At 34.3% G+C, this 26,355-nt stretch overlaps 1 protein-coding gene across 10 annotated transcripts in view; it reads left to right on the top strand.

Annotated features, from left to right (window-relative positions):
• Positions 1-26,355, top strand: part of IKZF2 (IKAROS family zinc finger 2) — a 151,084-nt gene that overhangs the window by 106,095 nt on the left and 18,634 nt on the right. For all 10 annotated transcript variants that reach the window (XM_074312741.1, XM_074312737.1, XM_019727025.2 and 7 more), the window contains one exon: positions 22,707-22,844. In XM_074312741.1, the coding sequence (XP_074168842.1) occupies positions 22,707-22,844 (138 nt within the window). The remainder of the gene's footprint in view (positions 1-22,706; positions 22,845-26,355) is intronic.

Here is a 26,355-nt window from a genome sequence, read left to right as displayed (position 1 = left end):
TCTCCATATATATCTTGACCTCTGGAAGCCCCCACTTTGACCCGTGGGCCACAATGGCATTTTAGGTTCCAGGAATTAATGTCAATTCTGAGCTAATCTAACAGATCTGACAACCTCTGGAAGGACTTGGTATTTTCCTTTTCCCAATGTGCAGTCACCATCATGAATGGCCACAGGTGATTCTAAATCTTTGGCCAGGTTTCAGGGCCCTTCGTGACAGTGACTGAGTCTCCACCTAAACTTATGTGACTGGGTCTGTGAATAGATTTAGGTTTAGAGAGTGGATAAGAGATCACAAATCCTACCATGGTGACCAAAGTTGGATTTTTGCCCAAGAAAGTTAGTCTTTTCCTGTCTCTGTAAGTCAGTTACCAGCTTTTCAGTCTAACCATCTGTTCCATTCCTGGGGACTCCATAATCGATTAGCCATCACCATAGCACCCTATGGCACAAAATGCTCTGATTATCACCTCATTCCTATGCCTTGTTAAAGTAAGTGAACCTTCCTGAAATTTATTCCTACCACATACCCTCTGTCACGCGGAGATCACATTATATACATTTAAATCAGGGAGCCCAGTTCTGTTTGCAGCCTCTATCATTGTTCTCTATGGCCTAGAAAAGATAGTTAACACAAAGCTTTTCAAGCATGCTGGTTCTTTCCTCACCACTATAATTCTTTGGCGAAGGGAGTGTCCCACAGGCCTGGCCAGTGGATGGGTAGAGGAAGGCTGAACAGGGTGATTCATAATAGATCCTTTCCAGTATTCTTACTTACTTGAGCTTTTGGACTTCTTCCACGTTGGTCTGCCAGGAAAATTCTGGCATTTCAATTTTTTACTATGTAAGCCAGCATTGAATCAAGGATTCAATTAATCAATCAATCCCACCTGCTCAAAGCAATATGTTAAATCCCAAATCTCAGATGAATGTACATGTATTGATAAATGTGGCCTGATCTCATTTTAGTTCATCTTCTTGTTCTAAAACCCTTCGAATCAATCCATTTCATTCCCTTATATGCTAGCTAGACTGCTGCTGATATAAATTGGCAACATGTTTCCATCCTTTCAGTGTATAGGCTGTCACCTCCTGGATCAGGCCTTGGTTTTTGGCTATATTAAGATCTAACATGTTATGAGCTTGAGGGTAACAGGAGTGAGTCCTGAACAGAATTGCCATCCTTTGGGTTCCTGCCTCAGCTGATTCTTCTTTGGAAGTCTTCTTACTATCTGGGAATATTCATTTGTGAAAATGTTGATTTCCGTAGATGGAAAGGTGGGAAGTGAGGAGGATGGTGTTTTTGGTAAAGACGTTTCAAGAGTGTTTGAAGATTCAACGTTCTGAGCCTCTTCAGCATTTGATCAGATAGTACCATCCCATGTTTCAACTATTCCCCATCACTGTTCCACTACCAAGACCAGTAATATTAGTATTACCCATTTTATTTAGCATAGCAGTTCCATAAGCCTTCAAATCCGATTCTGGAGTTGGCCTTCATCCTTATTTGCCCTGAGGCTTAAGTAAATAAGGACTCTTAAACCTGACTGAGATACTTTCTGATATTTTACTTCTGCTCTAATGTGAGCATTCAAGGCTTTCAGTTTGTTTTTTTCTCCTTTGTATCCTCCTTAGCAGCATCAGAAGTAGTCATGTCATACTGCAGTTTTCACACTACACCCCACCACTGTTAGTTTAGCCTGAAGCCTTACCTTGCAGCGGCACTTCATTCCATGCTGCCACCAGTGACAATTTGCATGGTCATGTTCCCGCACATGCCTAGAATTACCAGTATTCCATTAACTCCCCGGTAAGAAGGCCGTGCTGTTCTCTTCTCACATGAGCAACCCAATGGCAAAATGTTGTTTTGATTGACTTGGGCCTTGGGCCACTCCTGCTATCTATAACTATCAATCACATTCCTGACTGGAAAGCAGCCAGACCCTCAAATGGGGAAAATTTGGAAACATCCGTAAAAGGACTAATATTTGCAAGAGAATGGTTAGGCGTAAAGGAAACCAACAAAGGACAGTAGAAGCACTCTGAGGCTAGCAATAGTAGGATGTCACTAGGACCCCATGTCTGAAGAGGCAAGGGAGGGGAGAGGTCACTGGACTGAAGAGAGGAAGAAGACAGTCCTGAACACTGACCTTCCATAGAGGCATATAGACACCAAACCTATGGCTGAGGAATAAACACCTTGACCTCATTCTTTCCACCTACCTGTCTCTTGCTGATGCCTCACATTAACTGTCCCTAAACAGAAGCCAGAGGACAAAGGACCCTGTTGATGACGCCAACAGGAATTCGCTTTATGTAGGAGCAGAGTAAAGAGGGGTGAAAATGGCTATGGAGACGGAAAAGTGTTTATGCCACAGATGGACTAAAATTGAAGAACTAGTGCTTAAAATAAGTAGTATAGAGCATTAAGTGTAATGTAATGATTTTAATTCTAATTTCTGTTTTTTATGAATATTATTATTAGTACAAAGTATTTTGCTCCTCCCCCACTTTGGGTAATGGCTGTTCATTGTTTTGTTTTATTTAGTTATTGTGTTCTGTAGTATTATCACTGCAGTTCTTTATACTATTACTGTATTTTAGTTTTGAAATTTTTTTGTCTCATAGGTTAGGAACAATGAGCCCAGTATTGTTGTACACTTAGGTTTCTGTGAGATTCTATATGTCTATATTCTCACTAATTTTTGTCTTTGCCCACCTCCAATTCTTTAGCTTTCTTTGTTTTAATCAACTCACTTTTATTGCATCTTTCCTAAGTGGCAAAATTAGTTTTATTTCATGGGAATATAGATACTTTAATGATTTACATAACTATAATAAGAGGTGCAGCTGGCATAAGTAGGTGTGACTAGAATTATAACTGACTCTTAGCAACTCCAAAATCCAACTCCTGGAAGTGTTTATGTGGATATACAAAAGAGGGGCCTACGAGTGCCAGGAATTCAATGTTTCGGGAATTCACCCATCAGTATGTTTTTCAAAAGGAATGGAGAGGCAGTCAGTCAAAAGAGAGCTTCTCACTATTATAATTCCCATTTTACAGTTAAGGAGACTGAGGCACAGAGGGGTCACACAGGCAGAGCCTGGATTCAGACTCCAAAATCGATTCTCTGCTATGGGATAAATGATAACAGCCTCGTATGTTTATCCTATAACATTTTAACTCTGTTATTACCTCAAATGATAAGGAAAAAAGAATACCATCTGGAAGTGAAGAAGTTGACATTAGGTTTTAGAATGGGCTCACTGCAAACTAGCTATGTGACTTCCTCAAGTCACTTAATTTTATCTTCTAGTCTCCTTGTGCTACTAATATTATAGGATGCTAAATACAACGTGTTATCTTTTCTCCCGGGGCTTTGCTGCTGATCAGTTACTATGACCAAGCCTTAAAGAGTAAAAGAGTGGTCCTCATTCCCCACTTTTTTTTTTTTTTTTACAGTTTATTGTAGTTTGTTTTAACTTTTTAAATAGATTTGCAAAAAATGGAATAGGTTTTAAGTTGAAGTTTTCAGATGTTCTTCCCAGTGTCCATATTACCTCTCTGCAACTATCTGCTAACCTAAATCTAGGAGATAGACAGTTTCTGATTTTCCACTTGTTGTTCCACAGAGTTTGTTCATTCAAAATATATACCCTTTTAATAAATACTTTTTGAAAAAGCTCCCTTTGTCTTGCTGAAAACCAGCAGGAGAAGTGTAAAACAATGTTGAATTTCTCCTCACAACGGAATAAGAAATGAGTTTAAGTGTACAAAACCCTGATTATTTGATTTGAGTGCATGTTTTAAATTTTGATTACAGTCATTGATAACATTTAAAAATTTTGAAAGGATGCCCAGTTTTACAAATAATAAATCAGACCCCTTTAGAGAGCAAAAATACTTTGGGAGTGTTTACCAGTGTTTGCCATGGTAAAGTTTATTTTCTAGCAATGCTTTTTTAAGAATGTAATTTTACTATTTCTGGAAATATACCTGACCAATTGCAGATAATTTTTTTTTTTTTTAGTATTAGATAATTCCTGTCAACTCCTATATTTTATTTCCTACTTCTTAAAATAATGATGGAAGAAATCATAGCCTTACTTCGGTTATAGCAGTGCTGTATACTATTTCTTAAATATTTTGTATTCAAGAAATAAAAAATAAAATGAGACAATCTAAGTTTTATTTGTACAATCATCCATGTTTGATTTTTAAAAATATTTTCATGTGTTATGGGTTATTGAGAGCTAATTTATTTGCCTTGATGCTGGACATTTCATTAGAATTCCTTTATTTCATTGCAATTATGTTGGCTAAATTTAAACATGTCTGGTAATCCCAACCCTCTTTCTACTTTTGTCCCTTTGCAACATTCAAAACAAAATGAATGGCTGAAAAACAAAAAAAGTAAACATATCTTTTTACATCTGATATTTAAATGACATTTTAAAAGAGACTGGGAGGAGAGGGGAAAGAGAGAGAAATAAGGATTTGGAATATATTATCAACAATATATCAGCTGAAGATCATGGTCAGATTTTTAGCCCGGTGAGAAAATAAATTGCACTTTTATGAACATGGCCCAACCTTATACATTATATAAGGTTGTGAGAAAATAAAAGGTACTAGTTTCTATTCTAAACTCTCTATTCCTTAATCTTAAGATTTACCATTCAAATCATCTAATTTGCTTTATATAAATTTATAATATAACATAGTATTTCTGAGTTTTTAATGATGAATCATTCAATCAGTGCGCCTGCTACAAAAAATGTTTTTAATTAATTTTGTCTCTTAAAATTTTTAGTTTAACAAGTGATTATATTCCTTTCATTCCTAGAAATTTGGTTAGTTTGCTTCAAATGTTATATATTATTCCTTTTGTTTTTATTATACCCAATATACTGGGGAAATGGTGTTTCAATTAAGCCCTGGACCCCTATTAATCAAAGTAATACTTAGCATACTTGTTATCTTTTAAATCTAGGAGGAAGTAGAATACATATTTTTTTTCTAATTAATATTTCTGATATATGTCTCACATACTCTAATGCTGTGCCCAAATTAAATATTTAAAACAGAAGAGTATGTGTTTCTAATATATGGAAACTTACATAATATATGTTGTAAATTTCTTTGTATAAATTATAAAGAGAAAATATTAAATAAGAATGCTTTTCACACAGTCTCAAATGTTTTTATGCCATATGTAAAATTCAGTTTTGGCCGTTGGCTTGTACTGGAGTCAAAATATTACAAAAAATTATTGCATAAAGATGGAATATTTTTAGAATACTCAAAAATAAAAAATTCAGATGTTTCACAGAAACATTCCTTGTCTGTCATATTCCTAAAAAGCCAAATAGTCCTCAACATTAGCATATTTTTAAAATGCATGTTTGTAGTAACACTAAAGTATTGTACCAAGATATATTAAAAAAATCCTTAAATAAGCAGATCAGCGCAGTGTTTCTGATCTTTTTGTTCATCTTATTTTAAGAAAATAAGAACTACTTCATGATTTTAAGACCTGCTATAAAACTCTAAGTAAAACCTTTGCTTTCAAGTAAACCAGTATTTAGTATGTGATATAATTATTTAGTTGGATATATCACCTAAAACAAAATACTTCGTAAAAATAGTTTACCTTATACAGTCATGTACCGCTTAACAACGGGGGATACGTTCTGAGAAATGTGTCGTTACGTGATTTCGTTGTTGTGTGAACATCATAGAGTGAACTTATGCAAACCTACATGGTATAGCCTACTACTGTAATCTTATGTTATCCTTATACACTACTGTGTTTCCTCAAAAATAAGACCTAGCTGGAACATCAGCTGTAATGTGTCTTTTGAAGCAAAAATTAATATAAGACCCAGTATTATATTATATTATATTATATTATATTATATTATATTATATTATATTATATTACATTACATTACATTATATTATACCCAGTCTTATAGTGAAATAAGACTGGGTCTTATATTAATTCTTGCTTATTTCTGGGGAAACATGGTACTGGCAGCACAGGTGTGTTTACACCTGCATCACCACAAACACGTGAGTAATGTGTTGCATTACAAAATTACGGTGACTACGGCATCACTAGGTGGTAGGAATTTTTCAGCTCCATTATAATCTTATGGGACCACTGTCGTATATGTGGTCCGTTGTTGACTGAAACATTGTTATGTTGTGCGTGACTATATATCTGTATCGCATAACCCTGGAGTAATAGCTATTGGAGGAACTTTCTAGTGTCAAAGTCTTCTTTTAACTTCGGGTCAGTAAGCCTATATTTTTCTGAACAAGAATCTAGTTTATTTCCAAACACCTTAGGAATGTTGATTTTTACAACACTACTTTATAACCTATTCAATGTTTGACAATTTTCAGCTTAAGAACTTTGTTTTTTATGTCTAATTGTCAATTTAAAGCTGTTTTGTCCTATAAAAAGGAACTGGACCAGATGTACCATGTAGATATCCATCTGTTAAGAACTTCTGCCTCATTGTACATTTTTATTCCTTTTATATAAGGACTGTAGTCTCATTTTTCAAGGACTTTATTTTATCCATTAAAAATAGCTGAGAAATACTGAATGCTTATATTTGTTCATAATACTGATTTTTAACGAACATATCAGTTAAATAGCACATTGCTGCAAACTCATTTAAGTTTGCCTTTTTAAAAAAACTCTGGTTTGTTTTGTTCATTTATGCCTGTATCTATTAATGAGAAAACACCTATAAAATAAAATGTTATGACTCACTCTGCTTTTGAATATGTTTGGATATTCACGTTTAGTAGAATGTTAAAGCAACCAACAGGCATTTTGAAGGTATATACTACATACCGTGTTTCCCCGAAAATAAGACCTAGCTGGACCATCAGCTTTAATGTGTCTTTTGGAGCAAAAATTAATATAAGACCCGGTATTATATTATATTATATTATATTATATTATATTATATTATATTATATTATATTATATTATATTATATTATATTATATTATATTATTAGACCTGGTGTTATATTATATAAAAATAAGACCAGATCTTATGTTAATTTTTGCTCCAAAAGATGCACTCGAGCTGATCGTCCGACTAGGTATTATTTTCGGGGAAACACGGTGCTCGCAGAGAAACTCGTAAGAAGAGATAGCTTTCTCCTTATCTTCATGTTTCTTAAAAATGAAGTTCAAAAGTAGCATCTGGCTTGGACTGAGATAGAGCTAACCTTTGACCATATTGTTAGAGAAACGACTTATTGTCAAATGTTCTAGTTTTAAGTCAGATGGGATAGTGTGTTAATCCGGCGTGAGAATGATATGCCCTCAGATATAGTCATTTCTTACTAAAGGATTCACTACCACAGCCACATCACTTCCTTAAATTGCTGACTGATCAGAAATTCCATTAAACTAAAAGGTATTCTAAAGTGCATGTAGCGTTTGTAATCATTCACTCTTTACTAATACACCCTCTTCCCATCTTGTTTTATTTAAATTATCTTCCTTTGTCGCTCCCCTTGCATTCTACTCTTTCTTTTGTTTTTCTCGTAGATTTTTCCACCAACCCTTCAATGTTTACTTCAGAATTACTTCACTTTATTTTTTGAGGTGACTTCCAGAAAAAAGTACATAAATAAGTACCTTTATATTACATAGGAAATGATTTGTATAACATGGAATTGCTGCAGGTCATAGACCTCTGGGTATTAGTAGTACTGATTATTTTGTGAAATGAGTCGAGTAAAAAAAAAAAAATAGGACTTGGCCTAAAGATTATCATCATCAGTTATTTTCGTGCTGATATAATTTTAAAACCTGAGCACCATGACTTTTCTACCAGATTTACCAAAGAGATCCATTTAAAAAATACTAATTCATGGACCATTATATGATAGACATATTGGATTAAATTATGCTGGTTCAGAAATTGAATCTAATGCAGCTCATTCATAATAGTGATGGGGCATTAAGTGTAGTATAATTTGTCCTGCAGGCTTCCTGAGTGAGAAGGAACTGTTTTCACCTGATTGTAGACCTGGCACCTGGCCCACTTTCTGGGTGATCTCCCAAGTGTGAACTTTCCCCACCCTCTTACTCCCCCTTTCCATCCTGGAGGTGGTTGATAGAGGTGGATTACCCTGATAATTACATAAGCTGTGTCAGTTGCACACATGATTTGCATGACGGTGCTATGCTGATTTCACCCTTTCAAATCCTGATACTGATGACCTTGATTCTTTCTTTGTACAGTATGCTTTACAATAAACACTGTAGAGAGGGGATGGGATTAGTATCATCATTTCCAACTCTTAAAACACACACTTAAGACCTTGACTATTGAAATTTGATTACAAGGGAAAAGCCACTTTCAGTCAGGTCAGCTGGTAAGATAATTCATGGGATTTCCACCTTTTTTTTCCCCAGACAAATAATCATTATATATTTTACCCTATATGTTCCTTATAAAATAAATTAAATAATTTAAATAATGTACATGACAGCGTATTTTAAATGGACTATTTTCTAGTAGCAGTAGTCAAGTTTCTTTAAATTCCAAACATGTATCTCCAGAAGGAATTATTAAAAAGAAATCTTTCTTCAATAACACATACTCATCTGATGTAGCTCTTCATTGTGGCGCAAAGGCGTTTATTAGATCAGTTTACTGTTGGAAACTTTCCTCTTTACTTTTTTCTATTCCCAGCAGTTCTAAAGAAATAGGCAAGAATCGTGGATCTATTTCTCGTTCATTCTTCTCAATCTTCTGCAGACACTGTCCTCATTCCCGCATTTACTGTCACCGTTTTGCACCCTATGTGGATGTTGGTGTGGACAGTCTGAACTTGTGGCGTTTCACATTTCCCCTTTCACATCGCTGAGTCTGCAGGCCTGGCATGTTTGGAACTCCATGGCAGAAGTGGAAGGGCGGCATGCCAATTTCATTGCTCACTCAGTGTCCAAAAGGGCACAGCGCACTGTTTTTATGAGGTGTTTTTTTTTTTTTTTTTTTTAAGCTAACCTCCACCCTCTCTTTTTATTTTCTTACTTGATCCTGGTATGTGAGTCAAGGAAACCTATTCATCCTCAGCCTGTACTATCTTGCCAAATCTGGTAAGAAAACTCCCAAATAGGAGAAAACCATACAAACGAGGTAAATAAAAACCAATATATCCTTCACTATAAGCATATAAAATATATATAGAATATAATTAAACTTTTATTTAAGGTATCAAATCATGTATCAGAGTGGTATCCCTTTACCTTGTACAGAAATATGATGATAATAATCATACAGATAAAAATGAAAGATCCTAAATTCAATATAATACAAGATCTTATTGTATTTTATTTTGCATCTGCATCTCTTACACTGCGTCGATTGAATGAATGAATCAATCAATGAATCAATGGATGCTTTCAGTTGAATGTTTTTGCATTTACTAGAAAGTTAGTTTTTTTAAGATTAGTGAAGGTCAGTGGTGGTTATATGTATTTTGTAGTAGATGATAAATGTAAGTTCATTATAAAGATAAGAGTTAATAGGTAACATTTAATAGTCTCTTATTTTGTGACAAGCACTGTTTTAAGGTCCATAATTTATAATTAAGGAAAGTCAAATTCAAAGAGAGAGATGCTACTTAACATCCCCATACTCTGTAGTTTTAAATATCATATGTATGGTCCCATATGTTATGAAGATTATTATACTTTTACCTTATTTCTTTCTTTCTATTTTGTCAACAGTGTATTATTTGGATTAGATTTTACACACACACACACGCAAGTGCTCAGCATAATAAACCTGAAGAATTGTATCATGCTCAAATAAACAAAAATGTTCCATAATAATTGAGGACATACAGAAATTTAGAATACAATAAATCTAAGAATAGTATAAACTACCTTTGTGAGAGTACTTTCAAAAAATAATGCTCTGATAGGGAAAAAAAAAATCTTTCCATTATAACTATATATGCATATTTTATACAACTTCCAAATATTTAGGAAGAGCTGGGTTAGAAACTGCACTTTGCCTGACTCCAGGGGCTGATCTCTCAGTCACCCTACTCCTGCTTTCCTTTCTGTTCTCCACACAGCAGCCAGAATGTTATTTAAAAACCCCAGGTAAATCATGTAATTCCTGTGCTGAAAATCTTTGAATGGTTTTTCATTGCTCTTATAATAAAACCAAACTGCTTCCCATGGCCAGTGGGAGTCCTGCCGACCACTGCTGTCCGGTCATACACCACACTGCCCTCACTCTGTGTTCTTTGTCCCCCTGGGTTCCTTTATTTTCTACCCCTGGGATTTTGTCCTGATGATCCTAGAAGTCTGCCTTCAGCTCTTTCCCCAGCTCTTGGCATGGTCACCTCATTATCCTTCAGATATTTGCTTTAAATATCATCTCCTTGGAGATAGTGGCCTTCTATAAGCACCCTCCCTAAAGCATCATCCTAGTAACTCTTTGGCTTCCTATCTCTGCCTTAAAGTCTTATAAAGCTTGAATGAGAATTTGTGGTTATCTTGGCTTTTTGTTCATGCATATGTTGCTTGTCTCTCCTCCCACTCAAGCTCCCCCCACCCCCCCGCCTGTCCTTCTAATGTAAGCTCTGTGAGATCATGGACCTGCTCTATCTTATTTATTAATGTATCCCTACTTGCTTGAATGGTACTTGGCACATGATTTTAAAAAATGTTGTTGATTAATTGAATGATGAGGGCCTTACAGTGTAATGTACTTGTTCTGAAAAAAAACCCATAATAGGAAAGGGAAGAAAAATACCGTTTTCTAATTTCTATAGGGTCAGTTAATGCATGGTTTTCAAGTTTGTGAATTACAAAAATAAATAATACATTTAGATATTTTTCTTGTGAAATTAGCTGTAGATTAAGGGTGCTCTTTTCACTCACTCCTAGACAATAAACAAATAGCACACATGGGTGATGGCCTCTTCCAGTTGAAAATCCTTGTTACCATGTGAAGAAACCTAAAAAAGCTCTAATAATGAAATGACATTTATTAATTCAAAACATATTTCTTAAGTATCGACATGGCAGGTGTTTTTCTAGGCACTTGAGATACAGCAGTGAAGGAAAAAAAGATCTTGCCCTGTGGAACTTATATTCTAATGAAGGAAGAGAGGCAATCAGCAGTAAACATAATAAATAAGTAAATTGGATAGTGTATTAGAAGGTGACAAATGCTAATGGGGGAAGAAAAGAGATGCCACTTATTGAGCACTTACTTTCTGTCAAGTATCTTAAGTTTTCCATATGCTTTTTTTCCCCCCACAAAAATGCTACGAGTTAGATACAACTATTTTCTCATTTAACTTAACCTAGGGTTCACACACAGCTGGTAAGTGTTAGGGCTATAATTTGAAAACAAGTTATAACTGGAGCATGTTATCTGCTTTCCAAATTTACTGGAGCTCTTTAATATCCAAACTTCTTGCTTACTTATAATACTTGAAAGCCTTGCTTATTTACCTGAGTTATTATAATATTTGAAAGTCAGATAAGAAAAATCATTTGAAGAAAGAATGAAATCATATCAAAAAGGAAAATTTATGTAGTTGGATTATTAATTTATTCTGTATGCCTCGAAAGTTCTTACTTGGTTTTCTATTTACTTTTTGTTCCTCATGATAAATGTTTTGCATGTTTGTAATAACAAAAGTTACAAATATGTCAGTTTGTCTTGTGTCTTAAATTCCTACTTCACCATGTCCTTGCTGCATTATAACTCTGCACTTCTATAATGTCTGTGGCTTCTTATATGCATCAATCAATCAAATTAATTTGAAAATCAATGTCATTACGTTATAAAACAAATGGAAATATTTGAATGGATAAATAATGTTCGCTAATGTCTGTCTTGTTCAGAGTTATCCACAGCATCTAAAGACACTCAATTAAATATGTTAAATGAATTTATAAAGGAATTATATATTCTTGTACAACACTTGGCAAATCCTATAAAAGAAGAGTGAAGTTCATTAATGTCAACAGTGGGAGCCTATTTTATTATTATAGTACAGTGTTTCTCAAAGTACATCCACAGAAAAAGATGTTTACTTGGGAAACTAATAGTTGTTTAAATAGATCCACATTTAAAATAATTTGGGGGAAACATTAGGTTAAACAGGTTTTGTTTGCTTGCTTGTTACTAAATCTAAACATGAAAAAGAACCTTTGGAATGCTCATGTACATTGTGACTCTATGAAATGCCCCTTAAATGTACTGGCTCACAGATTTATTTGAACATTTAACATTTCCCCCTCCTAAACTGTCATTGGATAACTCTGCCTAGTGAGATAGAAGTTATTTCAGTGTAATATTTAATATTTGACACCTAATTATGCTGTCATGATTACTTATAACGAGGCTCTGTTTGCAAAATAGCTCACTTTTCAGGTAGGAAGTTGTTTCCTTTCTAAAATATTTTCTTCCCACTTAAACAGTTTATAAAAACAGTATATATATCCTGAAGTTATTAAGCCTTCTAAAGATTTAGAAAAAAATATATGTGGACATTTCTCAAAATTTTAGTATCAGGCATAATTTTAAAACAGTAAAGCAAGACACAAAGGGGAAGATTACCAACATTTTTGACCACATGAAAATTAAAAACACCCAAATGTCAAGAAAGCATAAATTATTAATAAATACTTATAAAGAAATAAATCAAAGGATGTGGGCATTAATAGAGAAATTGAACAAATTAATGAGAAAGACAATAGCAATTAAGAATATAATTGATAAATAGCTAAAGGTATTGAATAGGTAATTTGAAAGGATGTTATACAAAATGTATTAATTTTTTTGTTCAAAATTCAATTTCACTGGTACAAATTAAAAAGAAAACTACAAATTCTGTTATATTGTCTACAGCATAGGTTCGCAAACTTTCTTGATTCATGTCTCAGTAGTTTTTCCATACTGCCTTGAGGCCTAATAGAAATACCTAACAGTTTCATTTATGAAGTGGTCAGGTCCAAATAACTTAAGTGTTTCTGTCCTAACAACTTTATAGCCATTTGAAAAAATAATATACATGAGGTGAAAGACAAAGCAATGTTTTTATATCGTTTTTAAACAGGGACAATTACTTACTAATGGGATAGTACACCTTGCTGGCCATGCCAACTTCCCAAACCTTAGAATCATATTGGACACCCCCACTTGTATTTTCTGTTCCATATTTATTTTCCTATAGTACTTGCTTTGTGTTACAGCAACCGCTGAAACCTAGCTTCACAAAGATATGTCATTGAAAGAAACGTAATGTGATACAGGGTTGAAACTCTGAGCAAGTCATTTGCTGAGGGGTATTGAAAATTATTATTTCTTTTTCAAATTTTTTATTAAATTTATTGGGGTGACATGGGTTAGTAAAATTGTACTGGTTTCAAGTGTACAATTCTGTAATACATCATCTGTATATTGCATTGTGTTCACCACCCAAAGTCTCCTGTCACCATATACCAAAATTAACTCAAAATGGATCAAAGACCTAAAATAAAAGACCTGAAACAATAAATTGCACAAAAGAAAGCGTAGGTACTAAACTTATAGACCTTGAGTTTAGAGCGGACTTTATGAGTTTGACCTCAAAGGCAAGGGAAGTAAAAGCAAAAATAAGAGAATGGAACTATATCATGCAAAAGGGGTTCTGCACAGCGAAAGAAAGCATCAACGAAACAAACAGGCAGCTATCCAAATGGGAGAAGATATTTGCAAACAACACCTTCAATGAGGGGCTAATATCCAAAATATTTAAAGAAGTAATATAACTCATAAACAAAAAAACCCAAACAATCCAATTAAAAAAATGAGTAGAGGGCCTGAACAGACACTTCTCCCAAGAACACATACAAAGGGCCACCAGATACTTGAAGAAATGCTCAGTCAACTTCACTAGCTATCAGAGAAATGCAGATCAAAATTATCTTCCTCAAATATTTAAAATATCATGTGCTCATCTAACTTTAAAATATCCTTCCTCCAAGTTTGCTTCAGCATCCCCAAAGTGCCTTGCTACAATTTGAGGACCACAGGACTAGCCTATTATTGGAGGATTTATTATTTTAATGAAGTACTTGTTGACAGTGTGGTGAAATGGCTGTCTTATACACTAGTAGTGTGAATATGAGTTGGTAAAACCTTTTTTGAGGAAGCAGTATAACAATAGGAATCAAGAACATTAAAATTGTTTATATAGAGGGTTCATGCAATATATAACAAACCACTAGTTCAGACAAAGTATAGCTTAAGGGTACTAAAAACAAAACAAAATAAAAAATTAAATGTCAATTGCATATTTCAGTGCACATCTTTTTTTCAGATTAATTTATAATTCTGTGAGCAATTGACAAGTAAAATCGGACATCAAGTTTCCATTTTTTGTATTATAAATATATAAAGGAAAGTGGGTACATATAATTTTATTAAAATTAAGTGAATGTGGTATATGTATAATGCTCTGTGACTTTATATGTGTTATAACGAATGGTAAATATATTTTCTGTATATAGATGTGTTTCTTTGCATGTTTCTATATGTAAACACATACATCTATATAAAGAATAAAACATTTACCACATGTATTAGTGCTATTGTAATTTGTTTTATAGGTTTCACTAGGATAACTCTTGAAGTGACATATTTCAAGAAAATATAAGTGAACAAGGCTTGATTATGCTGTTTATCTTCATAGCACCCTATGAATTTGTGGTAAACAGTCCTACTTCATATTTCAAAATTCTTTATGGCTATTTGATTTGTTCTTCCTTTTGGGTAGGTATATGGGGCTCTTAGGAGTATAGGGGCAGGCATTTCTTATTTTGAATTCCTCATAATGACAGATGAAGAAAATAGCAGTAAATGCTAGCAGTCTTTTTAATTAAATATTTTTCAGGGTTGTCAAATTATCTTTATTGCATCTTCAATTTGTAATTCAATACTCAGGTCAGTAATCTGTATCTATACCTCTGACAGATTGTACTGATAGTTCTTCCTTTGTGTGTGTACGTGTGTGTGTGGTACAAGTGTAGGATTTTTGTGAGGTACAATACATCAAAAAAGAGACTGTTAACTTTTGAGATAGTCAGGAACACTGACACTTTTATATTCTGTGTTTTAAAATAGTTAGTATTATGTATTCTTAGAATTATACTTTTAAGAAACTTTATTTCAGTTACCTGAATGGTACTGGTTATGAAACTTACAAAGTTAGTGTAACTTTCTTGGTATTTAATCTAATTAAAAATATAACTTTTGCTTCCAATCATGATGAAGTATTTGGGATCAGATTTACTCTCCTGTCTTCAACAACTATGATACCAGAGAAAATATATTATAGCTTTTATACATTGAACAAAAGCCACTGCAGGACTGTGATCCCTGAGAGAAGAAAAACAAAGGTGGTGAGTCCTATAATTATCCCAGGTTACTTCCTGGGGGCAGTTTCCAGGCCACAGCTCAGGAACAGCAAACCCAAACAGAGCCAGGCAGTCTTGCTGAATTGAGGAGTCCAGGGAGAACTATGTGCTTAGAGTGTAGAAGGCAGAGTATCAGACAGGAAGAAGCTGCCAGAAAAAGTTCTGAAGTTTTGCAGAGGGCCCCTCGACTCTTTGGGTAAATAGTGATGTTCTTATGTGTATCGGGAAACTACCTGAAATTGGGAAAAGAAACACCAGAAAGCAGAAGGTCAAACAATTGCTGGAGCTTAAAGAGGGTTGAGGATAGTTCATTTTCACCAGCCACTGGGGAATGATTTTTGTAATACTCGGGGCATTGAGCAAAGTTATCAGATTAATATCACATTACTGGGAATAAATTAGGCTTTAGATTAAAGCATGCTCTGGATCTGCCTTAAAGCGTAAAACCAAATATTAAAAGGATCAACTGATTCCAAAAACTGTAACAGCATACTAGAGCAAATCAAGCACACTTTAAAGAAATGCAACAAAAGTTAGAACCCACTAATGTAAAATTCCCAATATCAAGCATCCTATTAAAAAAAAAACACAAATGTGCAAAAAAGGTGAAAAATATTACCTATAATCAATAGAAAAATTAATCAATAGAAGCTGACCCAGAAATGAGCAAATGGTTGAAATAGACAAGGTTGGTAAACCAGCTATTGTAAATATACTCCATATATTTAAAAACATAAAGGAAAACATGAACATGATAAGAATAGAAATGGTACTTGGAGGGAAATATATAGCATTAAGTACTTATATTAGAAAAATAGAAAGGCCTCAAACTAATTAGCTCCCTTCTTAAGTTACAAAAGAAGAGCAAATTAAATCTATAGAGTGTGTAAAGTAAGGAAAAAATAATGATAAAGGCAGAGATCAATGAAAGACAGAAAAATAATAGAGAAAAATCAATAAAATTGAAGGCTGTTTCTGTGATAAGATCAATAAAATGGATAAACCTCTAGCCAAGATCAATCAGTACTAAGCGAGAACACCCAATTTCCCAATATCAGAAATGAAAATGGGACATCACTGAAACTCCTCTAACCATTGGAAGTATAATACATGAATATTATGAACAAGTTTATGTGAATAAATTTGAGCAGATGAAACAAATTCATTGAGTTAATACTTCCCAACAAATTATGAGTTCAGCATTACCCTGATACCAAAAACAATGGCATTACAATAAAAGGAAACTGTATAGTAATATCCCTCATGAACATAGATACAAGAACTCTAAACAAAATTTTAGCAAGTAGAATCCAAATATATATAAAAAAGGATTAACATATCAGGACTAAATAGGGTTTATCTCAAGAATTCAAAGTACATTCAATATTGGAAAAATCAATGTAATTCCCAATGTTAACAGACTAAAGAAGGAAAAAAACACACAATCATCTTCATAGATGCAGAAAAAGCATTTGATATAATTCAGTGTTAATTCATGATAAAAATTTGCAGCAATAGCAAGGAACTTCTTTGACATGATAAAAGCTATCCTAAAAACTTTCAGTTAGCATCATACTAATAACATATGAATGAAACTTAACCTTTAAGAGTAGGAACAAGGCAAAAATATCTGTTCTCTCCAATTTTATTCAGTATCGTAGTGGTAGTCTTGTCAATGCAGTATGGCAACAGCAAGAAATAAAAGACATACAAATTGGAAAGGAATAAATAAAATCGTATTTAGTTTTAGTTGATATGGTCATCTATGTAGATAATACTAAGGAATCAACCAAAAAAAACTGAGTGATTTTATTAAGGTTGCAAGATTCAAGGTCAGTATGATGAAAGTGAGTGTATTTCTATATGCTAGCCATGGACAATTGGAAACTGGACTTTAGAAAGCAGTACCATTTATTATAGCATCCAAAACATATATGAAATACATAGAGATACATTTAATAATATATGAAATACTTGGAGGTGAATTTAAGTAATTTTGTGCAAGAAACATTATAGAACGTAGCTAAGAGAAATTAAAGAAAACCTAAGGAAATGGAGTGATGATAGCATGCTCATGGTTTAAATGATTCAGTACTGTTAAGATGATGATTCTCCTGAATTTGAGCCTATTGTTTCAATGCAATCCTAATAAAAATCCTAGCAGTCATTTTTGTAGAAATTGACAAACTGGTTCTAAGAAATTTTTTTGAAATATGAAAGACCTAAAATAGCCAAAATAATTTTGAAAAAAGCAAAGTTGGATGACTTATACTACCTGATTGGAAAACTAACTATATTAGTAAGACATACTCTTTTGGTTTGAGGATACACATAATAGATTAGTAGAATGGAGTAGAGAGTCAAGAAATACACCACAAATATATGACCCACTGATTTTCAACAAAGGTGCTGAGATAATTTAATGAGGAAAAGATAATTTCTATAAATGGAGCTAGAACAATCAGATATCCACGTTTGAAAAAAAGAATGGTATAGGCTTTACCTACCACCACATACAAAAATTAACTTGAAATTAGTCATAGAACTAAATACAAGAGCTAAAACATGCAACTTCTAGAAAAAAGCAAAGGAGAAAATTGTGACATTTGACTAGTCAAAGACCTCTTGAATAAAACACACACACACACATACACACACAAGCATAGAAGAAAATATTGGTAAATTGGACTTACTCAAAATTAAAAAGTTTGCTCTTCAACAGAAACTCAGATATAAAAAAGGCAAGATAACCATAGAAAATATTTGCAAAGTGTGTATCTGATGAAAGATTTGTATCCAGAATAAGTACTCTTGAAACTCAATAATAAAATTGCAGACAACCCAATAAAAAAATAGGCAAAAGGTTTGAACAGATACTTCACCAAAGAAAATATGTGAATGGTAAGAGATTAATCTTATGAGACATGAGGAAAACACAAATTCACCATGAGATACCACTACATGCCTATAAGAATGGATAAAATGAAAAAAGGGTTGACAATACCATCTTGGCATGGATGTGGAACAATTGTAACTCTAATATACTGCTCATGGAAATGCACAGTGATACAGCCATTTTGGAAAACAGTTAAGCAGTTTCTTATAAAGTTAATCAGATACCGTATGACCTGGCGGTCTCACTTCTAGGTATCTATCTAAGAGAAATGAAAACAATGCCTGCTGATGTCCGTAGAAGCTTTATTCCTAATAGCCATAAACAAGAAACAACCCTAGCTAGGAAATGGATCAACAATCTGTGGTATATTGGAATATACAATGAAATACAGCTCAGCAATACAAAGTAATCAACTACCAATACATGCAACAGCATGGAGGAATCTCAAAATCATTATGCTGAGTGAAGGAAACCATACACGAAAGACCACATACTGCATGGTTCAGTTTATATGAAATCCTGAAGAAAAAGGCAAAACTGTAGTGACAGAAGCAGATCACTGGTTGCTATGGCTGCATTTGGGGAAGGGAATTGGTGCAAAGGAGCAAGAGGGTGATGGAAATCTATATTTTAGTTGTGGTGGTTACACAACTGTATACTTCCACAATCCTTGAAAAGTACACTTAAAGTGTGTGCATTTTATTTTATGTAAGTTGTACCTCATTAGTGCCAATTTTAAAATGGATATGTTGAATTTTGGATTTCAGAGGAGTATGCGTAAGTCAAAGCTCAGAAGGCATTTGAAGTATGAGTTTAAAGTGCAGTCATTCAGCAAATGCATATTGACTATTCCTATGTTTAATAACTACCATAAGCACTACCAGTTCAAAATTGTATAAAACATGACCTCTGTTCGTATGACAGAACTGATTGGATTAGGGAAATACATAGATATCAAATGGGTAATTACAATGCAGTTGTCATAAGTAATGTATCAACAGAGTATGAACACAGTGCTGCGGGAGCACAAAGGAGAAAATTATGATTTCGGGGTTCACCAACATCATTTAAAAAAGGTTTAAATGACAATAGGAGATTACAAACATGGGAAATTATTCCAGGCATGATTTAACGTTTCATAGAAATGAAGGCTTAATTTAGAGGGAAGAGAGGGAAGCTGCTGTACTGAGAACAAAATCTGGATGCACATACATATTTGTCAGAGAGGAAGAGATTGAGAAGCTAGTGGGGGAACACAGCATGTGATTCCTGAAGCTAAAACACTGGGATTCAAGACACAAGAAGGTTTGATAATGACCAGGAAATTGGGAAGATTTAGGATTGAGTAAAGGCCACTGGATTTAGTGATTCAGAGGCTACTGATGACTTTTTAAAAAATGTTTCAGTGATATCAGAATGAAGGTGTTTCAGATGGTGAGATGTGTTTTATAATATTTATGTATTTCATAATTATAAAAATGAAAATCGCAAAATACTGGTCTGTGAATATGCATGATATACATATTAATTCATGGTTTATAAGTATTATACAGAGAAACTCATAGAGAGAGTAAATATAAACAGTATTTTCTGAACTTGATTTTTAAGACATATCAAAGGAATGGCAGGAAATGGTCTTGTGGAGATAGTAGAGCCATATTTGGCAGGGATTGTTAATGATGTTTGAAAATAATTTTCAAAAAACTAGTAAGGGCATGATCTCGACTTTGAAGGAGCTGAGTTACATGACAACAAATAGAAAGAGATGACGGCACTTCCCGGAAATTCTGAAACACTACCTCTCCTCCCCCTTCTCCCTACCCCCCATTATCTGACCAACCTCTACTTTTCCTTTAGTTATCAGCCTAAATGTTCCTATCTCAGGCAGACCTTCCTGTTCAACTTTCACAAACTAAATTAGGTCCCCATGTTACACTAACTAGGACAACATTCTTTCGCAGAATCGGCCACAGTTTGTAACAATTGCTTGTATACATGTGTTAAATGTATCTCTTCCTCAGCAGACTGTCAGTGCATGAGGATAGACACCACGAGATTTCACCTCCAGTTTATATTCCAGCTCCTTCGGCGTTGGTACATAGTAGGCTTTTAATAAATATGGATTAAGTGAGAGAGGTAAAGGGAAAAGGTGTAGCATTTCCAGAGCCAACTTCTTGGAGATAAACTAGTTAAGAGATGCCCAAGTTCCAACATGTCACCCCGTCTGCAGATTGCTGGAGTGGCATGCAGGTGAAGATGTAGGAAAATTGGGGTGATACTTTTAGAAAAATGTACTCCAATTCCATGGACTCACTGACAGCAAGGATGGAATGAAGAGGAAAGACAGATGTTTTAAAACAGCTGAAGTAAAGCAGACAGGATAGACTTCGAAAATGAAGGGAGTAAAAACCATGCGTTTTGAAAACAATAAAAAGTATACTGTCTTTTCTTCCTTGTCAGGTTAGTTGGGAGTTTATAGAGGGTTGTCAGCCAAAGGGCATGGAAGGGAACTACATTTTAATCAAGTTGAGAAGGAATCGAGTTTGCTTATATAAATAAGGGGAAGAAAGTACAGGAGGTTGTGTTCACAGTAAAACAGGTATCATAGGCAATGCGACAAGACTTAAAAAAGGGGAAGATGGAGATGGCAGAACTAGTCTGTAGTGGCCTATTAATTACAGTGCATGAGCTTAATACGAATTAATTGGTTAGTAGACTTACTCCGTGCAAATTCCTCAATTATTTCTAGAGAAACAGCCAAATTGAGTAATGGTTATAGTAAACAAAGGCTTTTTTGTAATATGTGGTCTCATTATGTGTAGTCTTAGAATTCAATTACATATAAATATATTATTTGCACTAAATGTTTTTAACTGAAGTATCTTCTTGTATTTTTTAATGTTCTTGCACAGCTATACAAATTCTTCACAATATACACAGCTGTCTGGTTTCAACTTCCCAGAAATTCTTGCTTCTGAATACTAGAAATTACTTTGCCTAGTATTTTTCGAAATGAACAATCATGCTTTGGATAATTTTTATTTATTTAAGACGGTTTACAAAAAATTATGATTATGAAACAACTTATTTTCATTTATATGCACCTCAAGTACAATCTGAAGTTTCTGTTTTTTAAAAAAAATCAGCATAGTGAAACTTTGATGTACCTTTGAGTACCTTGCCTTGTTCCAGCATTTCAATCTCACCAGAGTGTCATAACATGGATTTGTAAGGTGACTGCAGTTAGGAATGCCATCTTTGGCCACGAAAAAGAGTTGTCTACGTGTCCTCTGTGCAAAACAAAATGATTTCTATGGGAGTCACGTGAGAGCCCCTGACCTGATTCACACTGTGCTCTCCTAGGAGGGCTTTGGCACAGACCACCTGATGTTCTATGCTTTCTTGTTCCTTTTCAACACCAAGAATCAAATTGCTCTGTGATATCCTCGTGAATCGTTACGTAGTCAAATATGCCTCTTTCCATAAATGTGTTCTTTTTCTTCTTAATCAATTTTGTAATTTTTTTTTTAACATGTCACACTATTTTATCAGGTATACTGAGATAAGGCACTTTGGCTATTGGGAAATCATTTATTTCATGAATGTGAAATGTATTGGAAAATATTACTATTATTGTATAACTGCATATGTTAGGGTTTCAGGTTATTGTTAGTGGTCCTGACTCAAAGCACCACTATGTTAATTCTTAGTAATGTAAGAACAGTGCTGATACGGGAGAATACACTGATCTGCTGCAAAGTTTTGCATGTGTGAATAGCTATTACCGAGGTGGAAAGAAAAAAGAAACTCTGCTTTTATCTGTATGTTTTTCTCATCATTTGAATTCATTTTAGTCTTCTTGGTACCCATGAATAATCTTTTCATTAAAAAATGACATTTTGAGTCGTTACATTTTGGTTTCCTTCAGTAAGATTCTCTGTACTTACCTCCCTCCCCCCCAAATAAATAAAAAATAATTCTCATCATGTATCTGGGGCACTCCTGATTTGTCTTTTGACTGAGTCAGAGCAGAGAGAATTGTGTTAGAGTCGGTGTTAGTGTTAAGAGGTAGATAATTTGAAGATGGATCATCTAGGATACAGTCAGAGTGTGAATTTGATTCAGTATTTCCCCTATCACCAAAGGTACGATCTGCCTTATCTTCTTTCTGTATTTTAGCCTTGGTAGAGATTTATTATCTACATCCAAGTGTGGAGGAGGAAGAGATTTAAGTTTGAAAAGCATATACATGCTTTCTCCAGACTATCGAAAGTTAGCTGTTAATTTTGCTTTAGATGACACTGCCAGCACACTAATCTTGAATTCTCTCCATAGTGGGTAAACCTCACAAGTGCAACTACTGTGGACGAAGCTACAAGCAGCGCAGTTCACTGGAGGAGCACAAGGAACGCTGCCACAACTATCTCCAGAATGTCAGCATGGAGGCTGCTGGGCAGGTCCTGAGTCATCATGGTGGGTAGACATGGCATTCACCTTTCTCATTCCCCTCTCCTGCTTTGGTAGTTTCTTACCGGTGACACAGGTCTCGCTAACCTTCAGTTTAAGAATAAAATCTTACTTTGTTTAAAACTATTTTAGATGGTATTAACTTTGCATGGGATTATCTTCTGAAGCATTTGAAATGAGTTGAGCTTTGGGACAGTTTGCAAACAAGCTATATTGAGTTTCTGTGATACTCCCAAGTTATTACTCATAATGTGTTTGTATTAACATAATAATTGCAGCCGACCTTGAATACACCAAAGGAAGGTACTATTTACTCTCCTCTTTCATTGGTTGTACCAAATAGTTAGACGTGGTTCCAATAAGTCTATAGGTTTCCTAAACGATTTGATTACTTGTGTATTTTCATTCCTTTTCGGTAAGTGATCAGTGATATAATTGGAAATTTCTCCAAGCCATCTTGTGATATATTTTGGAAATTACTTAATTTTGCTTTCTACAAATGTGGAGAACAGTCTAGACCAAAATTAAGCACTACTTCCCTCCACAGAAATCAAACCCCAAGCAAAACATTCTTGTCTCCACAATGCACAGTAGCAGATAGGAAGGCAGCCCCTCAGGTTTATCAGTTAATAATTCGGTACTATTGAAAAATTAATGTTAGAAAATCAGCCTTACAAAGGACAGTAATTAATTTCAATTCTCTAGATTTGCATCTGTCCTGTCCTACTAATTATATTTTTAGGCTGATCAATTTCATTATCCATAGAAGTTCATGTAAAAATCTTAGCTTAATGGTACATTTATATATTTTATATAAAAAAGATTTGGCCAATATTAAATAGTATAATTGGGGAACACTATAGTCACTTTTAAAATATAAATACTATCTATTTAGTGATTTATGATAGCTCAAAGCTTATTGTTGGGTTTTTGTTTGTTTTATATAGTGCATACTGTGGAAATATGTTTAATCGACAGCTAGTGATTATGTTGTTGGTAATATTTTTTAATAAAATACTTTGTTATCCTGAATAATTGAAGCATGTCTTCGTATTGAGGATAGTTTATGTAGCATAAAGAATCAGATTTAATTCTGTTCACTGTTGTGAGTCCGTTTCTTTTATATTGTTATCATTATTAAGTATAATTTTTAAAAGCCTGTCTGTTTTAAATCTTAGTGAATTTGATATCACACCTTGCATTATCTGGGCTTATGAGGGTCCCAGAACATAGAGGTTAAAATGGTGGGCCTAGGAGTCCAGCAAACCTGGTCTGGCTATGTGATGTCCGAGTGTGTTACTGTTAGGCTTGGTTTGAAAATTAAATGTGATTGGATGTGCAATAAACACCCAGTAAGTACTTCTTTTTACTATTACATTTCCAGATATTAAATATTAAGAAATTGTAAGTGTTCTGTCCCCTTTAAATTTATGATGCTAGCCAGCATTAACTTAGGCATTCGAGGTTTTATTTGCCTACTAAGCACACCATTTCTGTGTAACCACCTTTAGAGGTGGTTTGAGACAGGGTAGCTGATACAGGCTTAGGGGCATGCCAAAGCTTTCCAAAGACACCTTATAGCACTGCCACTTTTCCGTATAATGTTCTTTTATTGCACTTTTGACATTTGATTTGATTATTAATTCTATTCATTTTTCCATTCATAGTTATGTATGAGACTCTGTGTTGCATATACATCTGAATGAGTCTCTCTAAAAGACTTTATATTGTTACAGAGAGATAAGGTGTATATAAATAATTATAGTCAATATTTAACTCTCTGTTGGCAATTTAAACCTATTATAGAATAAGTGCTGACAGTTTAAACCAGTGTGGTTTTTTTGGGGAAAAAGACTTCTAAACAACTGCAGTCTCAGCATCAACCTCATTTCCCAGATCGCTTTGCCCTTGGCAGGCAAAGGCCCTTTACAGGTGTCTCTGAAACTGAAATAGAGAAGGGAGAGTGGGGAAAGGGTACGGAGAGAGCAGGGGGCAAAGCCAAGGAGGACTGGGGAAGGGGAGGTTTCGATATCATTTATAGACCCAAGTATTCAATATTGGATACAGTTTTAACCAACTAAGTTTATATTAATGCCATTTCATGCTGTACTTTTTCTAGGTGTATTGTAATAATAACTTGATATTTTCCTTAATCTCCTTTTCCCTTTGTTAACATACTTAGTGGAGAATTGACTGCATGAGATAGGAATTGATAAATGTTATAAGAGAGAAAAATATGGGTAAAATGCTACTAAAGTTCATCATTCACCTTATCCCATATACATAGCTTGGTGTGTGTCTCCTTTTAAACAGAGCCACATTGAAATCATTTTTATCCCCTTCCCTCTCTTGCTTTCTCTTACCATCTTCTTACATCTTATCTATATTTTTTGTCTTTTCTTCTTGGGATAGGTATGGGTTTGCCATCATTGAGATTGCCATTAGCTCCCTGAAATTAATTACTATTCTTTCGTTTTTATATTTGACATATAGTCCTAGCCTCTCTTGCCCAAAACATATTCTTCCCCATGTTGGTTCTTCTAATGAGAAAGTGTCTGAAGTCAAAGTGGCCTTGGCACTTCATTCAGGAAACATTTATTGAGGGCTTGCAATGTGGCAAGTTCTATGGAACATTCTGGAGATATAAAGATAAATGGACACAGTTTCTTTCTTACATGCATAGTCTGGTAGGAAATACCCACTTAAAAAATAAAATGAAGCACATGCTCTAATGAAGGCATATATATGCTTCTCCAGACGCACAGATGCGGAACTAACCTAACTGTCTGGAGAAGTCAAGGAAAGCTTCTTATGTGCAATGCTTGATCCGTACACGAGGATGAGAAAAAATTACATACATCAGACAGATTCACAGAGAACGTACATTCCAGGCAGAAAAGTTAGCCGTAGGCTAAGACTTAGAGGCATAAAAGAATATTAACAGGTTCCTGGAAGTGAACATAGTTGGAGTTAAAGGAGTGGTAGGAAATGAAATTGAAATAATAGGTTGTGATGCAAATATAGAGTCTTTCGTTCTTATCTAATGCTTGAATTTCACTGGGGTGATCAAATTTGTGTCTTCTAAAGAAAAATGTCACCGATGCAGAATATAGGGTAGATGCCTGACTGGCATTCTGGGAGAGACTGGAAGTGAGAATGTCAGGAAAAAGATGAACAGGCAGGAGCAGAAGACAACAGGGTGAAACACTGAAGGCATGTATATCAGGTAGAATAAAATGTTCTTCAGTTTGATGGAAAGGGAAAAATAATGACTTATAGTTTTGGAAATAAAGATAATAATGAATTGGGTTTTATGACAGGTTATCTTATTTGAAAGTTATTTTATGGCCATTTTTCAAGTCTTTTCAGTTTAAAAAAAAAAAAGTGTTAAAAATCAAAGTACATCATTAACTTTTCCCCCTTGCCTGAAGACAAAAACGAAAATGTTAACCAGAAAGGTAGCCAACTTTAATGAAAGAATATATATGTTTAGGTTTATGGTTTGAATTACTTGGTA

Source organism: Rhinolophus sinicus, linkage group LG01, assembly GCF_036562045.2.
Source record: "Rhinolophus sinicus isolate RSC01 linkage group LG01, ASM3656204v1, whole genome shotgun sequence".
Classification (NCBI taxonomy): domain Eukaryota; kingdom Metazoa; phylum Chordata; class Mammalia; order Chiroptera; family Rhinolophidae; genus Rhinolophus; species Rhinolophus sinicus.
The sequence above is the reverse complement of the archived record's forward strand: the minus strand, read 5'-3'. Positions and strand labels throughout refer to the sequence as shown.